Source organism: Myzus persicae, unplaced genomic scaffold (genome assembly GCF_001856785.1).
Source record: "Myzus persicae strain clone G006 unplaced genomic scaffold, MPER_G0061.0, whole genome shotgun sequence".
NCBI classification, from domain to species: Eukaryota; Metazoa; Arthropoda; class Insecta; order Hemiptera; family Aphididae; genus Myzus; species Myzus persicae.
Window position 1 is genome coordinate 222,785 of NW_019103924.1, and position 19,390 is coordinate 242,174.

The 19,390-nt window shown below is 28.2% G+C and overlaps 1 protein-coding gene and 1 pseudogene across 1 annotated transcript; both read left to right on the forward strand.

Annotated features, from left to right (window-relative positions):
• The first annotated feature begins 8,228 nt into the window (after nt 1-8,228).
• LOC111036414 (cathepsin B-like) lies at nt 8,229-12,635 on the forward strand. The gene is made up of 6 exons (XM_022318426.1): nt 8,229-8,458; nt 9,477-9,707; nt 11,670-11,870; nt 11,941-12,088; nt 12,148-12,258; nt 12,375-12,635. The coding sequence occupies exons 1-6, from the start codon at nt 8,339-8,341 to the stop codon at nt 12,584-12,586; spliced, it is 1,023 nt and encodes a 340-aa protein (XP_022174118.1). The 5' UTR covers nt 8,229-8,338; the 3' UTR covers nt 12,587-12,635.
• A 2,015-nt stretch (nt 12,636-14,650) lies between these two features.
• LOC111036408 lies at nt 14,651-14,976 on the forward strand (annotated as a pseudogene).
• The last annotated feature ends 4,414 nt before the right edge of the window (nt 14,977-19,390 follow it).

The window sequence follows — 19,390 nt, forward strand, 5'->3', positions numbered from 1 at the left end:
ATATATACTACCAATACACAATCATAGAGTAATCTAGTTAGTAGGGGAGATGGTATTCTGTGACAATTTAATTACTTGTAATTTGCTCCAAAATATAAAAATTTAACGTGTATTTTGCGCCACATCTAAAAATTCATTTTGGTGATTTGTGGCACGACCGAAAACGAAATAGAAGATGTTATCTGTGCCAGACTTTCAAATTTAATTGTTGGAATTTTCCAGCAGATAAATTTACTGATATCGTATCGGAAATACGATAATACCAACGAGTGTCGGATATTATTTTGTTATGTTCTACTAATATTAAGTAGAGACGAGATCGATTACTTCTATAATCTAATAAAAATTATCAATGCTCAAAATATCGAACAATATTGAACAGCAGTATCGTGATATTTACAGTTAGTCGGATATTAATCGCTTGTGAGTTCACATCTCATATTTCACATTTAAAAATGTTATAAAAGTGTAAGTAATGGATAAAAATATCGGCGAAATTATTGAAAGTACCAGAGACAAAAATGTATTATTATCTAAAAATTTTGAAGTATCGAAAAGTTCATGAATCTAAAATTTGGTAGAGTAATGAATGAAAACATGTTTTACGTCGTTTATAAAGACTAAATATAACAGGGAGGACAAGTTTTCTTCTAGAGGTCCCCACTCCCCACTGTTCTGAAGTAACAGACAAATTACTTTTGATAAAGAATTATTACCCTATGGCCTATACCCATTTTAAAAATTTGCTATATTGTTTGATGTTATTTCAGCTCTTCCAAAAGCCGCTCCTTAAATGTCAGTCTAAATATTCATGTAGTTGCGATACCTACATAAATATAATAATGTGGTTATAAACAAATACTATATTCACTATATTTGACTATTTGAGGTATGTTAACTGTTAGGTAAAAAAAAATAAAACCTATCATTTATAATGAAACTTATACTGCAATCGATTTTACTACCTAGTTGGTTACTAATATAAATGCCGTGCTCTGCATAAATAATGATAGTACATTTTATAATTTTATTCGACCAAGTATCTATACGTAATAATATATATGCAATAAATCTCAACATAAATTATGTATACCTAGTAAATAGAACTTATTATCTAGGATTATATTCAGATTATTTTAGATTCTAGGTACATAATCTTAATTTTATTTCAGAACAAAAAAAAACAGTGGAACTTACATCTTTTACTGGTTTACCTATTTATTATTTTCTACACGCACAACTATTTCCCAGAGTTCTTTTAAAATTATTGAAAATATATTGTGGAATAGTGGTAATCTAAATCTACGTGTGTGCGGGATTTAGTCACCCCCTCGTCCCCTGTAAATATGTATAATGTTATAATTCACTGACAAATGAATGTAGCAAAAGACAACCACCCAACGCAGCTATCAATGTAATTGTCGTCATGGCGGGTGTAATAATAATAATTGTTAATAGGTAATTATTGTAATTATGTGTGATATTATTGACGAATTTTCGATGAACAGTTGTTACAAGCCGTTGCAGATTTTCAGCCCACAAGTACTCGTACAGGACCTTTTATATGTGTGAAAATCACATAAGATGTACGCGCCGTCCCTCATTTCCAACTTTTGAAATCTTACTGACTAATAATCGTGGTAGGTAGTAAAATACTCTCTGTTAATTTATCTACAATTGCCATTGCTGTTTTGTTCGATATCGTATTATTAATGATCTTAAGTGTATTTCTAATAGTAGGTAATAGTATAATACTGTTGTTTCGTTTAGCAGCTAATTATTAACTGTTCGTTAATTTTATTTGAACGATACCTTACTTAGTTTTATTGTTTTGTTATTTTCTCTATTTTGTTCTGTTTTATGTTATTTGTATTCACATTACTTTTAGNGTACAAGTATAGGTAAAAAGAATAAACTTTGTAATTTATTATTTAACTAAATAAATATTTAAAATTATGAATTGTAATGTCACATTCAAGTCAGTAATTATAACTCTGAATATTGTTATTAATCAAAATTCTTAATATTTTATTATTATTATCGGTTACTAGTTACTATTAGATAAATAGTATAGGTAAAAATAAAATAATAATCGTGTATATTCCCTTAAAAAAAAAAGGTTTAAATATTCCAGGTAAATTTGTTGATTGAATATTAATTTACATTTGAAAGCGCCAAAAGTAAATGAATTACTAATACCTAAAGTTGGTCAATACATTTTAAATTGACTTAAAAACGAGTTATGACTTTTATACATGGACCGTTGAAGTTTCTACACAGTGGCCTCTCGTAAGCGAGGAACACAAACAGTACTAAAATCCTGTAGTGTACGTTATGTTATTGCTATAGAGGGACATTATTGTTATGAAACGCACTATAATTATGTGCCAAAAACATACAATTTAAAAATACAATAAAAACAATTTGCGGTTACAAATAATATGTAATTTAGTCGTCACAGTTTTGATGAAGGTTAGATAACTGATAAAATGCTTCCATGTCCGAAATAATTTCTATTTAGATTTTTGGTAATATTGTCAAAATTATCTGCGTATATTCTATACCAGACATGGCGAACCAATGACACGCTTGTCACAGAGTGACACGCTCACACTATTTTAGTGGCACACACGATAGTGTAAACGTTTGATAATAATAAAGTTTAAAAAATTGAAGGGCTATCGAACTAGTTGACACTCAGGGAAAACAAAATCCAACCGAAATTTTTGTTTGACGCTGATACAAAAAGGTTCGCCATCCCTGTTCTACACTATGCATTATACGCTGAACGGTTACATACTATAATCAGTATAGTATACGAGTATAGGTACACTATAAACTAGTACAAATCATATGGTATAGTTATAAATAATAGATATACATTAATTATATCAGTATTTCGAAGTTGAAAAAAAAGATGCGAAATATAGAACATTATTTTCCCGCATATATGATAACTTAATCAAATCATTGTTTATTCTTAATAATATAATATTTATTCATTGTAAAGTACGAGATGGTAGCCACATGGTTACATTACAATAATAAACATTTAAATATCTGAAATATTAGCACAATCTATAGTTAATAATACGAAATAGATATAGTGATTAAAAATTAATAAGAAAACAAAAAACAGTAAAAACTAATAATGAACAACAAACAGAAAATAAATATAATAAGATAATATAGTGATTAATCAGAAAAAATACAAATCCTCTTGCGTTGCATAAACTATTTTTGTGATTATATAGTATATAGTGACAAAAAAAATGCAAAGAACTTAGTAAGCATGAGCTTAAAAAAAATCGTGTCCCTCCATAGTGCCGAAACCCGGTTTGTCGACTGAAAATTCACCAACAGATTTCAGATCTACTGATCAATAGAAAATGATCAGACGTATTAAGTCAGTGTAATGATACTATAAAATATATATTATATTCGTATATAGGTAACTTCAATATCATATTTTATATATTATCATGCACTAACAGTATACTATTAAAAATATTAATTGAGCAATCAATTATAACAATTGGGTTTAAGAGTAATTTTTCCTCAAAAACCACTTAATGGATTTGATCAGAATTTCATAGTTGATGATTTATGACAAAACGGATCCATTGATCAAGGTTCATGTCACGGAAATTCTCGTTTTTGAGTTATGATTGGAATTTTGAAGAAATTACAAAAAAATGAAATATTGATATTTGAAATTCCGAATAAAAGAGTACATTCTAAAAGACAAGAAAAAAGACATTAGATTATCTAAAAAACTTATGTCAACTCGGCTTTATCACACAAAGACATCAATATTTCATTAGAGCAGCATTTTATGTTTTTTAATGACAGCTCACAAGATTTAGAGAAAATTATAGGGTGCCTATGTCGGTGAAGACTTACGAACACCAGTTTTCATGAATGGAAGAATAATAAGTTGGACGCTTATAAATGTTAAGATTGTTGTGAAATTCTTCTGATGATTTTTTATTTTGATAATGAATACAAACATGTCTGAATGTTTGGTTTTATATGACTTTTTGAATTATTGTTCGAAGCTGCATCTAAATGGTTAGTTGGCCATGTCTTACCTGTGTTAATGCTAAAGTAGTTCAAAATAATTTAAAACCCGTATATTAATTCGGCGGAATGGCAATGAACCAAAGAAATTATACGATAAGTGTTGGTTGATAAACATGATAATACTGTTATATTTTAAAATATTATTAAATATGAGTACGCTAATTAATCATTAAAAACGACTAATATTGATGAATAAATAATACCAAAATGTTCCTAAAAAAAAAAAACGAAAACGAAAAAAAAAATGTTTGAGAACTTGGACAAATAGTCTCTGTTATACAGTTTATGTCAAGTGGATCACTATAATTTTACTAGCGAGAATGACGTGTTACAATTGTTATTTAATTAATTTAAATGTATAACATACTTTACCAGGTAATGATATGATATTAATCTAAAGTACCTACATCAACAATAAAAAATAGTATTCGTTTTTCCGAATAATTAAACAATTGAATACCCATTATATTTGACATTAATATATGAGTAAGTATAATATATAATTTATGATTCACATTTTATACACTTCAAACGGGTTCAACGACTTGATCGACGACGTCTATTGCAGTCATTGCCTATTATACGTTTACTATAAGTCATTGACATTTATTTACAATTTTTTGCATTCCATCCGATACCATAATCAAAAATTGAAAAATATAAAATTAAAATAACGTGAAACAATTTTTGAAGACCAAAATTAATTTAATGAAAATTTAACATTGACTAGCTGATCCAGTACATAGCGTTAAAAACGCCAACTCTAAACTATGATACTCTGGTGATAATGCTAGCAGTACATTATCGAGTAATAGGCAATCCGTCTGCGATTAACACCGCAAGGTGCATATTCTATATCAATAATATTTTTTATTTTCATTGGCGGGCAATGTGTGAAAATTCGATATGATGCATGTTTATACTTGATCTGCCCGATTAACCAATGGAAACAAAAAAATATATAAAAAAAAAATACTAATTTCTACTAAAATATTAAGAAGAAAGCACGGAAAATTAGCACAATAAACGTGCAAATTGTACACATAATCCCTACGGGTTTCCGACTATCAGCAACCTGACTTTTTTATCCCTCAAATTATGTTTGAATTGTTCTTGTACNTTGTACACACGGCACAGGGTAAAAAGTATCAAAAATCATTGTGGCAGTCAACCTGTTAAAATAATGAATGTATTACTTATTATGGTCTATGAGTTTTGATTAAATCTTAGTTTAATTTTTGTACACATTTGCCCTACAGCATAATGGAATTACCCGTCTAATAGTGTATAGCATTCTCAAAATGAAATTCTTAAATCAACACACATTGTTGTGTTTTAAAGAAGAAACAATTTTATTTTACTTGATAGCATGTAGTGATAAATAGTAGTAGTTTCTGAATATTATAAATAAAACAAAAATATTAATAATAATAATATTTACAAAGGATTATAATGGTTCTATATACAATACACATATTATTATTAAAAAATGATTCTATATTTATAATTATTATTTGTATAGTTAAAAACGTTTATTGAACATCAATAAGAAAAGTATTATTATTTTTCAATAATGCAATTTGTATAATTGAGCAATTCGGTGTTTTACATACAACTCTTAACTTAATAAACATGTGATGTTAGTTTCGTCCTTCCATATTATTTAAGGTGTTGCCTGCAGATAGCAACACTTGGACCCTATGTTACACGCCACTGGACTGTTCTTTCGCTGGACAGATTAATTGTACTTGTATCTATATAATATGTTATATTTCTTTATTTTGGAATTTACTAATTTATATTAAATACATCAAATGGGAAATTAGTACAGATAATAATTATAGGCAATACATATCTAAACCTTATACAATGGAATATAGATATGCAAAAAATAAATGACAATAATATTTAATAACATTTTAAGAAATATTCAATCAATAGTTTGCCGAGTGAAAGTAAAAAAAAAAAAATCAAAATTTGATATACTACTAAAATGGTGTCAAAGTTAACACTTCTTCCTATAAGCAATTAAGTGACTAGAACAATGAAGAAACTAAAAACTAAGGATTTTGAATTGGGTTAAAAGCTATTAATTTAAAATTGTATTCATTTTTTCAATTTATGTTTATACTTTTAAAATAAAAAATTGTTTTCAAAACTACTTAAGGCAAATCAATAGCTTCTAAGTTAACTTCTAAACAAAGCTACATCATTTAATAAACCCTAGAAGTTGATGATCGTTGTATTTTTTTCAAGTTTATCAACTAAATTAAAATGAATAAATTAAAAAAATATTGATATTTTTAGAATCTGAACAACCATGTTCTTCTCAACAGTACCAGTTCTTACAATACATTGTTTTGTACTGCAATCACCACTTAAGGAAGGCATTTATATCGAAAACCCTTGCACAAGCAGTGAATAATGTTATTTCAGGCATCGGTCAGAGTTAGTGTCTAGTTGGTTAGACGAACAATGAACAAGACCAAGTAAGAACTGTATCAAAACCGGCTTCAACTGAGGGTTAAGGCACTTAAATAATCACCATCGAACATCGGTGGATAGCGACGTAGATATGTAATATAGGTAGTAATTTTTATTGTACCACCCCCTTGACGAGACGAGACGATTGAAGTTTGTTGTTTTTGGCTGAAGTTTAATCATTATACTTTGCTGTATACGGGCGTATCGGTACTTGACGTTTTCGACTTGCTCCTCTCACCACCTAAGAATAAAATAATTCATAGTTAGAAACCCAAACGAGAAGATAAATCTTTGATACACACGTACCCTACTCCAGTGCCACTATAAGTATTCCTGTTTCACATAAATTGTTAAATGTGTTGTAACTATTTATCGATGTTATCAAACACTACTTCAAAACATTATTATTCATTTTAAACAGAATTAAGACGATTAGAAGTGTTAGACATGTTTCAATTTTAATGATTGTGTAAAAAAAATTCTGAAAACACACTCGAAATGTGAATTTTACCAGGAATATGAATATTATTGAATCTTATTTTAACCATTCCTAGTAACAAATAATATAATATTTTATCAGTAATTATTCACGGGACTCGGAACTTAACGTGCTTACAAAGTCCAATAATTAAGCTCGAATCTTTTATTACAATACATTTGTATACCTAATTAATAATTTTTACTAAATATGTTTTAATGAAAACGGAGAATTGTGCATCAACTATAGGGATTTGAAAAACATGATACAATAATAAATAGTGAATAGCCCCGGACCACCAGTGTGGTTGAGTCAAAATATTTTAAAAATATGTGGATAGATTACAACAGATTTCGTACTCTGTTAATGGTGTACATAAATTTTACATAATGTAACATTATAATATAACTCATATAAATATAAAAAAACATTTAATTATTTATATTGAAAATTTTAGTTTTATACTGTAATATTAAACAACATAAGTTTAGTTTATACATAATACTACATTGTGTGCCTATACAATCTATGGATAAATGAGTATATATATTGATATTTTGTTATGTAAAAAATATGTAAATGTATCGTAGAATTAAAATTTTAACAAAACCCGTTACAGCGACCCATCTATACAAAGCTACTGTACAGAGGAGCGACTAGAAGTTTTTTTTGTTATAGGCAATATCGCATGTATTCGTAAAAATAAAAAATTAACTACTAAGTATTTTTTGAATATTTAATTATGCTATTCAACTTGTTAAGGTATTTTTATTTTATTTTAAAGCTCATTTACTATTTTATCAAATAACATGAATAATTATATGTATTATATAAATATAATTTGTATTAAAATGAGCTTAACGTCCAGATTTATAAAAAAAAATTATTTCTCAAGTTGAAAAAAACAATATACATTTAATATAATAAAACATCAGTTACCTACTTTTAATAAATAATATCTTCATTTCATGCAATCACTTCAAACTAAAAAGATAAGACCTTAAGTGTATGAAAAGTGGTTTTTTATTCAATAATTTGATAATTTTTTTTTTATTGATTATTCGATTTGAAAATACTAGAGATCTTTTCATACATTTTTCGGAGAATGATGACTTATACATGTATAGTTCATTGATCTATCGATTATACAATTCGAGTATTCAGACGTACCTATATAAATGGTAGGTTTTTAAAATCGAAATTCATTCTACTGCTGAAATAGTACAAGCAGCAACAGTGAGTTCTTAATTCAATTCTGTTAAATAATAAGTTGAAAGCGACAAAGTTGCAACCATGGCTAGGGTGTTGATGTTATTGTCTGTGATATTCGTCAGCGTATATGTGACGGAACAAGCATACTTTTTGCAAAAAGATTTCATTGACAATATCAATGAACAAGCAACTACATGGAAGGTAAGTTATTAAAAATGTGTGTTTTATTCGAAAAATGGCATGTTAAATTATAACTTTTTAATGAAAAAAATATTTATACATAATGCTCATTAAAAATATTTATACATAATGTTCACTAAAAATATTTATGAAAAACTCAGAAGTTTTTAAAATATATGTATATATTTTTTTAAAATTATTTTTGAGCTTCGGCAACTGTATAGGTTGTGGTACTGTAGGGTTTTGGGACTGTAGGGTTATGGAATACGTGCATGTAAAATATATTAATACACTAATAATATATAGAATATAGCATACCATGTTTGGAAAATTGTTAAATATTTTCAATATTATTTTATTGTAGAATTTTCAAGAGTCTAAAATATAGATATAATATTATATTATACAACTTAAAAGGCGTCAAAATATTTTGAGAATTTAATTGTGTATCCTAACATAAAAATTTTTTGAAAATTTAAAGCTAGATGCTTATTTATTCAATCATACTAAAAATCGAATTCTATTATTATACTGAGTACTGAAGCATTGTTTTTACTATGTATCATGTACAAAGACACAAAGAAAAAATATCAACAGCATAGTAAAATCAATCCACCTATCTCAAATATTGAAATATGTGTTTGAATTCTAAGAAAAAAAAAGTGTTTCGGTACGAATACAAATACATCAAAAAACATTTTTATAAATCAAAAGAATCGATTTTCGTGTTTTACTTTATTTAATAGAGTATTTCCCACTGTACAAATTGGTGTTGCTATCAAAGTGTACACATTTGATTTTTTTTGTCTATGTATTAGAAGTTTCGATTGACTATGATTGACAGTGAAAAAAAACTTTATTTCACTTTGCAAAGGACTAATTATAAAACTAATAAAGATACACTAAGACGAACGAGTATTTAAAAAAAAGTCTATGATTTTAAAAATGATATGCAATTTATGTACATTTAACTTTGTATTGTACTATTTGTACTGTTATCAATAATTTTACATACTTATCATAACGTTTAACAAATAAGGCAGGTGTGAACTTTGACCCAAATACACCAAAGGAACATTTCCTAAAACTTTTGGGATCAAAAGGAGTACAAACCCCAAACAAAAATAATATTAAAATGTACAAAACCGACGATGCAGCTTACGACAACTTGTTCGGCAGAATTCCAAGACACTTTGACGCCAGGAGAAAATGGAAAAAATGTCACACGATCGGAGCAGTTCGTGACCAAGGCAACTGTGGATCGTGTTGGGTACGTACAAATATCGATTGTTCTGTGTCAAGAGTTGGATATTAATTATAAAATGATTTTTTTATCTTCGAAAGAATTTGAATATTATTGGAATTTTGAAGAATATCGTCAATAGTCTTATCTAAAAATTGTAGAAATAAATATTGTGATTACATTATCCTATCGATATTATTTAATTGTTATATAAAAATCCTTATATTTTATATTTTAAAGTATTTGAATAAATGTGAAATTTTTTATTATCATTTATAGAAAAACAAATTTTTTAATTACCAAATGTCTAAAATATAGATATAATATATTATTCTAAATATTTTGAACATTTAATCATGTATCCTGACATAAATATTTATTGAAAAATTAAAACATCTATTCACACTCAAAAAAATATTTAAAAATAATGCTTATTAATAATATCAGCTATACATAACACAAAAAGCGTCATAATATATTAAGACATTAATAATATATAAAATATAGTATACCATGTTTAAAAAGTTACAAAATATATTCGATATTATTTAATTGAGGTATAAAAATCAATGTATTATCAATATTTAATATATTGGAAGTAGTGAAACATTTTTTATCGTTATTTATAGAAAAAGACTTTTTTACAGTTAAATATCCCAAATATAGATATAATACATTAGTACACATCGCAAAAAAAGTAAAAGTATTTTGAACATTTAATCATGTACTCAAATATAAATATTTGTTGAACATTTGAAGTATCTAAGCTTATTTGATTAGTTACACTTAAATAAATCAAATCAAATTCTATAGGTATTAAGCATTTTTTTTACTATGCAGCATGAAATAAAGACAATAATTTATATTGATAAGACTCAGAGAAAAAATGCCAACATCATATGAAAACTAATACATTTATCGAAAATATGTTTTTTTTACTCAGGGAAAAAAGTTATTGAGTACGAATACAAATACATAAAACAATTATTTATAGGTACTTTATAATTGTTTGTAAATACATTTTTTCACCTTGTAAATCAAAAGAACCGATTTTAGTGTCTTATTTTATTGTAAAGAGTATTTTTAGTGATTTTTTTTGTCAAAGTATAAGAATTTTCGATTGAGTATGATTCATTGTGAAAAAGTAAACGAATACATTCATAATTTAATTTTTCACGCGATTAATATTAAAACTAACAAAGATAATATTATACACTGAGACGAACGAGTAATAAAAAATAGTCTATAATCTTAAATATTATTATCTGATAACTACTTTCAGAAAGTATTTAAAATCGCGTAATTGAGTAATTAAAATGTATTTGATTACTTAACCCAATGACTTTATAAGGCTATTAATGTTTTATATACAAAATATAGATAACAACAAGTAAACTGTTTATAATATTTTATAATCAGAGTAATGATACATTTAACTTAATGTACAGTATACACAATATATCCTAAACATTTAAAAATCACTTTTACAAAAATATAATTTTTACTCAATTTGAGATAAGAATTTTTTTAATAAAATAAAACACCCTATAGAAGTGTACAGTACACACATTACATGCCTATATTTAGTTAAAATATTAAATTCAATTTATGTACATTCAACTTGGCATTGTACTATTTGTACTGTTAACAATAATTATACATACTTATCATAACGTTTAACAAATAAGGCAGGTGTGAACTTTGACCCAAATACACCAAAGGAACATTTCCTAAAACTTTTGGGATCAAAAGGAGTACAAACCCCAAACAAAAATAATATTAAAATGTACAAAACCGACGATGCAGCTTACGACAACTTGTTCGGCAGAATTCCAAGACACTTTGACGCCAGGAGAAAATGGAAAAAATGTCACACGATCGGAGCAGTTCGTGACCAAGGCAACTGTGGATCGTGTTGGGTACGTACAAATATCGATTGTTCTGTGTCAAGAGTTGGACATAAATTTCAAAAAAAAATTATTTTTGTAGGCAGTGGCCACGAGCTCGGCTTTTGCTGACCGTTTGTGCGTAGCGACCAATGCAGATTTCAATGAACTATTATCCGCCGAAGAAATCACTTTCTGCTGTCATTCATGTGGCTTTGGGTGTGATGGAGGTTATCCGATAAAAGCGTGGGAACGTTTTAGTAAACACGGTCTAGTAACCGGGGGAGACTACAAATCCGGAGAGGTATGCGATTTGTTCGGTACATAATATAATATTATTGGTTTTGGTTTAACCATGGACACGTCGATTTTAGGGTTGCGAACCATACAGAGTCCCACCTTGTCCTTATGACGAACAGGGCAATAACACTTGCGCCGGTAAACCAATGGAATCAAATCACAGATGCACAAGGATGTGCTACGGAAATCAGGACCTCGATTTCGACCAAGATCACAGATACAGTATGATACATTTTAAAAAGGTGTGTAAATTTGTCTAATCTATTGGATTACGATTACAGCACGTGACTACTACTACCTAACATACGGCAGCATCCAAAAGGACGTTATGACTTACGGACCCATTGAAGCATCGTTCGACGTATACGACGATTTCCCCAGTTACAAGTCAGGTAAGCGATACGAGCACTAACTATTCAATTCGATATTTTAATAATATGACATGTTTTTGTGTTTCGTTTTTAAAACCGTGTAAAACAATTTCTAACCGAAATTTCACGTTTTAAAGGTGTTTATGTGAAATCGGAAAACGCTACATACTTGGGAGGACATGCCGCTAAATTGATCGGTTGGGGTGAAGAATACGGAGTTCCATACTGGTTGATGGTCAACTCATGGAACGCAGATTGGGGTGATAAAGGTCTTTTCAAAATTCAACGAGGCACAAACGAATGTGGTATCGATAATTCGACAACTGCTGGTGTGCCAGTAACCAACTAACTGTATTATTTTAATTAATTTAAAATATAAACTACCGTCTTGTCATATATTATGTGTATGATTAAAATCTTTATTTAAATGATCCTATATTGATTTCTTTTGTGGACATTTTGAACCATGTGGTTTTTAACTGTTTAAGATTTATCTTTGTAATAATTGTGTGTGCACGATACACATCTGAATTATTAATTCAACTTATTCAAATAAATAATTCCAAGAATAAGTATAGTTGATAATTTTTTTTTTTGTCTGTACTCGATAATGTATGGTGTATTCATTGCAATTGATCTATATTAATGACATACAATGTAATTATAAATAATCTGTACACTAAAAAATGCCAATAAATCTGTTATTTGCCTTATTATATTACATTATTACATAGTACATTTTCTGGGATTATCGAAGAAAATAACGAATAAATGGTGTACCGACAGCAGAGGAGGATCCGTGTGAACACTACTATTCCTAAGTATTTTAGTATTTTATACTTAAACAATTTGATTATGGATTTAAAATTGATACGTTATTGATATAATATATAATAAATTCATCTGGATGCTAAGGGGATTTAAATTTCGTCCATGTGCCACTGCCTCTTCCAGTGGCGTGTATTATAAAAAAAATAGTAGTTGCTAAAATAATTTAAGTTACCTCTTAATACACTGCTGTTATACCGATCTATAAAATGTTCTATTTTTCTTCTATCAATACCCACCCACCCATATTTAATTTGTTGTCTGAGCAACACATGGTGCCTATGTTACACTCCACTGACACATATTGTATGAAATTTTGGCTCGCGGGTGACTTATGTTTGTTTAAAATGTTAAGCGTGATTGCGAACCACGATGAACACTTATCATAAAAATCACTCTAAAATGTTTCGTTAATTTTCCGATTGATTCCACTGAGAAATGAGCACCAAGACATAATAAATTAACTGTTTTATAGTATAGATAGAAGATAGATGGATCTGTTTTAAATGATAAGTGATGAGCGTGATGCCTCGACTAAGGGAAATAGGGATTTATTTTTATATACATAAAGAAAGATATATAGTAGAGTACTATAGAGTCTTGCTAATCCTGACTAGATTGGACCGGACTTCAATTGGATTATCGAAAATCCGGAATAAACGGAATGACGTTTTTTTTTTTACTTACTAATTCTTAATGGAACTTGACATTATAATATTAAATCATCCTCAAAATTTGAATTCGATAAATAAAATAGGTTCGGCTATTTTGCGTTGATTATTGCTAAAGTAACTTTCCTTTATACATAGAGATTACCTATACGTAAATAATACAATATGTAAGTACATATATATATGTATGAATAATATAATAATAATTATCTCATGTTTAAGCGTCACAGTTAATAACTTCGTATGTATTAAGTTCGGAGTATATATAGTCATATAGGTAACCCAGTTAAGCATTAAATAACAATACAATTGGAATAAAATTATTTGTGTGTATTTTTCACATAAGTATAGTGATCATTATTTTATAAAATAATATAATTTTCTGATAAACTGTGATTCTGCATGGTCATTTTAATAAAATTTAAATGCACCTCTTTTACTTTCAAATGCATTCAATTCTCATATTGGAAAATCCAGTAATAAATTGGAGTACAAACATGTTGAAATGAGTAGAAAATAATTTTTTTAATAGTAAGTAGGCAGGTAATCAAAAACAATAATAATTTAGTTTAATAATTAATTAAGAAAATACCATGATTTTGAGACTATCATATAGTAGTTTGTGTGAAATTGTTATTGTATTTGATTTTTTACATACTTGCTGAAATTTTCCAAAAATTTTAATTGATCCATCATTTTGGAAGTGCAGTAATGTGATGTACTCGAATACCCAGCAGGATACTTGATAGCACCGTGAAATGAATCATTATTTATTTTTTGGTTGCTATTTGGATTCTGAATTTAGGTCGACTTTCTACTATTTTTTAAAATTATTGATATTTTACTATAAGCTGTGGATCATTTGCTTTTAATACATCTTGTCCGTCACTCGACACTGATTGGGTGAGAACGTTATGTTCGGCAACTGTTGGTCGTTNCGTTTTAAAGGTGTTTATGTGAAATCGGAAAACGCTACATACTTGGGAGGACATGCCGCTAAATTGATCGGTTGGGGTGAAGAATACGGAGTTCCATACTGGTTGATGGTCAACTCATGGAACGCAGATTGGGGTGATAACGGTCTTTTCAAAATTCAACGAGGCACAAACGAATGTGGTATCGATAATTCGACAACTGCTGGTGTGCCAGTAACCAACTAACTGTATTATTTTAGTTAATTTAAAATGAAAAATTCCATCATGTCATATATTATGTCTAAATAAAATTGTTGTTTTAATTATCTTAACCGATTTGTTCTTATTGATTTATTTCGTGGACATATGAACTTTATAGTTTAAACTAGTATTTAGTATTCAGCTCAATTTTATATTTATTATTAACTATTATAAATTTATAATTTTTTTTCCAAAATAAGCCTCAATAAGCCGGAGAGATCACGAACGTGTCTCTAGAGTTGAGTAATCACAGAGAGGCCTGTTCAATAAAGTTTAAAATAAACCTTGGTGTATGAGATCATCTATAGTCCCTTTGTCATGAAAAATAAAAGTTTAACGATAAAATAAATATAATATGTACATTATTATATCTGTCTAATGGAATATGAAGTTAAACACACGTTTATATACAGTATAAAATGAAATTTGCTTTAATCAAGTCATTACTCAATTTCTCAAGTATATTTTGCAGTCATAACACCATATAATATGACTAAAACAATCGTTGACAGTGATAAAAATCAATATATTATAATTTTATTTAAGTTATTTAAGGTACCTACTCATTATGCTACCTACTTATTTGTCATTAAGCAACAATGATTTTTTTTTCTCAATAATCTTGTCATCAAGCATTTTATTTCGATATTTCGATATGAAATACAACAATAATCGATATTGAGACAGAGTGTGCCATTATCGTTAACTATCTCTATTGTAAGTGCAGCAATATTCAACTTGAACGGTTTTATTTTTGACCCTATAATAACGATGATTATGTATTTGACAGAATCTCTCAAGTGCGAAAGCAGTCATTTTGATAAGAAACAAAAAAAAGAAGAACATTTGCCTTCTCAAAAAGTATTGACGCGTAAAAATGTATTAATTCGATAACAAACAATGTTATCATTATAGCAAGTACTGTAATTAACTATGGAGTCTATGCCTTACTATAGAACAATGTGAATGTTTACAATCTAATAGTAGATAATAGTTTAAAATGAATCTAAATATTTGTTCAATGTCATTGCATATATTGATACTTATAGTCAATGATACTCAATACTGAACAACCTTAAGTCCCTCATGAATAATGTTTTGGAATGATTACGACAAAATAACCAACACCGTTATAATTTTAGTCTAAATGTATGGTTTTATCGAAATGTTTGTATAGATTTCTATTGAACATTGTCACGTGGTAACAATTAAATTATTGTCTATCACTACTGGTATACGGTTTGTGATTGTATACCCGTAGTGATAGATCTGTACCAAACGGAGGGATGTGAGAGGATGTTCGACAAGACAGTTAGTTGTACCGAGTATAATTTAACTTATATTTAAAATGTAAAACAAAATCAAAATGTAATATAAATTATTTTACTTTACCGACGACCTGGCAGCAACAATACACGGAAACAGTGATGAAACGAGACTAATTCGTACGTGTAGCACGCCGAACGATCATTATAAATTATTTTGTTTATACTATACAAAATATTTACTCATATATATAGCTTTACTCCGTGATATTACAGAACGAATGAAAGATGACACTCGCGTCTATGATATATGTATAGTGTATAATACTATACGTGATATTATAATAATAAATATATGAAAACCGTAGTGGTGTTCAACTGCACCATTACAATACTCCTCTTTTATTTTAATTTAATAGATTTAAGTGTTACAAATATTTTTTGTTACTAAAGTATAAGTTTGTTCTAATTGCTTGTCAAAAGCGTTCATAATGCTTACATAATATAATTTTTATGCTTACAATGATATATATTTTTTTTTTTTGAGATTTCTGATATTGGTTCTCGGTTTAGAGTAAAATTTGGTTTCGACAACAAGATAGGTATCTGTTGTTTATTATACTATCTGCTTTTTTTTTTGAAAAACCCTGCTCCTTGTAAATTGGTATTTCTGTTGAATCGTTGAATCTGTTTGTGTCGTTGTATGCTGTGGATGACTTAAAAAGGATACATTGTAAATGTGTAATGCCTATATCGTTAAAAAAATTATTTTTTTTTAATATAGTGTGCTGATCATCGGTTTTATTAATTCAAATGAGTATTGAAGACATATATTCGATTTTAGTTAAATTATAAGTTTAGATAGATACGAGAAGTAAATATTTTTCGGTGTTAGCATAATTTTTATTTGAAAAATACCATATGTAAACTCAACGTTTACATTCATTATACATTTTTTACAGTCACGCATTAATATATTTGAGTTATGGTTTACAATATTATGGGTGTATTTTTAAAATAAATTATACACTGTATATATATTATTTTATAATAGTAGGTTAATAGGATATTTGGTGTAAAATTAATAAAAATTGAAAATTAAATATGTGCATTATATAATTCAGTATTGATATTTTTTTTTTTAAAGAAAATTACCATTATAATGTTTACATTTATATCATAACTTTTGCATATTTATACTTTAATACATTTAAATAATGGCTTATAGTCAGTCTACGACGGAACGGAGACAGACCGGAATCCGTCTGGAACCCGCCCGTGCCTGAAAAAATATTGTTCCTGTATTTTTAAATATAAAGTATTATATTAGTCCGGAGAGACGACAAAACGGGGAAACGGGCAGTGGACGGGCGCTAAAAATATTCTTCGCGGATATGGACAGAATCTCATTTTGTGTTCACATTTTGCTATAAATATTACTTATTAGTTCAGTTAATACACTACAGTTCAGTTACCAAGTTACTTCAGTATTACTATCAGTTGTCAGTTTTTCACTATAGTCTTAAAATTTAAAATGAACGCTGAAAAATTAATTGAATGTGTGCGAGCACACTCTGGGCTCTACGATCTTAGTGATAAAAAATATAGCGAAAGCACTTGGAAAGATCGAACTTGGAAAATTATAGGCGAAGAATTAAACCAACCAGGTATATTTAAAAAAAATTATATAAACAGTTAAAATGCATACATAATATACTATACCTATGTCCTATATAGTAATAATTAAGTACCTATTTATTTCATAATTTGGTCTGTTTTGAATTATTCCCTGCATTTTTTAGATCTATTTGTCGCTTTCTGACACGTTTTTGATAGCCTGAAGGCAGCTTTTCTTTATTATTCATTGTGCTACAAATATAAAGTCACAATTTATACATAAAATTATTAAGTTACGAAAAGTCGGAAAATGTTAAAATCTAAACTAGTTGTAAATTGCCGAATTTATAATTTTTGAGAATAATACAAAACTAATTACATTATTTTCTTTATTGTTTACTCTAAACACACCAATAAACAATATTCCCAAAACCCGTAAACTGATTGAATACTATAATAAATATTAAATATAATTGTATATTGTATCGCTGTAGCTAATTAGATAGTATGTAGTATGTAGATTGTTAGATTGTATCACTGTAACTTTAGTAGGCTCAGCGACTCGGGCGTCGGGCGGCGTTCACGCGTTCACCAGAGTCGCTTGGTAAATGACGCACATGGCTCGAATGTCGCGAACACATCGTTTCGATAATCGACGATAACGATTAATAGTAATGAAAAGAAAAATATTTTTTATATATAGGTATTGTACATTATATAGTATTATTTATATCAGAAATAAATCGCGTGACTGCGTAAGCCAAGAGTAATAAGTATAACTAGTGTCTAATATTCTAATAATAAAATATTATTGTGGTCGTGTGATCGTCCCAATTGATTTTACTGAGAAATACTATTTTTAATTTTTATCGATCGATATAAATTTCAAATCAAGGAACTACGTTTGTCTGTACAAATAGTACAATGTACAATATATAAAAGTTCATTACTCAATTCAATTCAATATAATTTTAAGATAACAGAAAATAATAATTGACATGTTGTACATGGTACGGGTTATTATGTTATATAAAAATAGTTTTTTTCTCTAAATCGGCCATTCCTCAAAAAAAATTACGGCTCTTTTAAAAGGGCCTTATTAGAAGGGGGCAAGGGAGCCCAGTCGGCAATCGCCGTCTCGCCGACCTGGCCAGGCCGCCACTGAGAGTCAGTGAAATAATTGGATACAACCGCAAGTCAGAATTTAAATTTAGCAATTGGTTTTTAAGCTACTCTAAGTGTCGACTTAAATGAATAAAATAAATAATACATTTTATTAAAAATATTTTTATTTTATAGTTTTTTTACTAGCAAAGGATATTTTTGTTGAAAATGTTGATGTATATAGTAAAATATTTTATATTCCAACAAGTGCAGGTTATTCAGTTATTAAAATGCATATATTAGAAATGCTATTCTCTAAAAATGGTGTTACAATAGCATAAAAAAGATGTGATATCGGAAGTAGAATTAATTATAATTGGACCATTTTTAAAAAAAAAAAATATTGATAGTTTAATAAAAATTCTTATAAAGTTTATTGCCCCTATATTTTCCAAACCCGTTATCGTATAACCATTATAATTAGTACACAAAG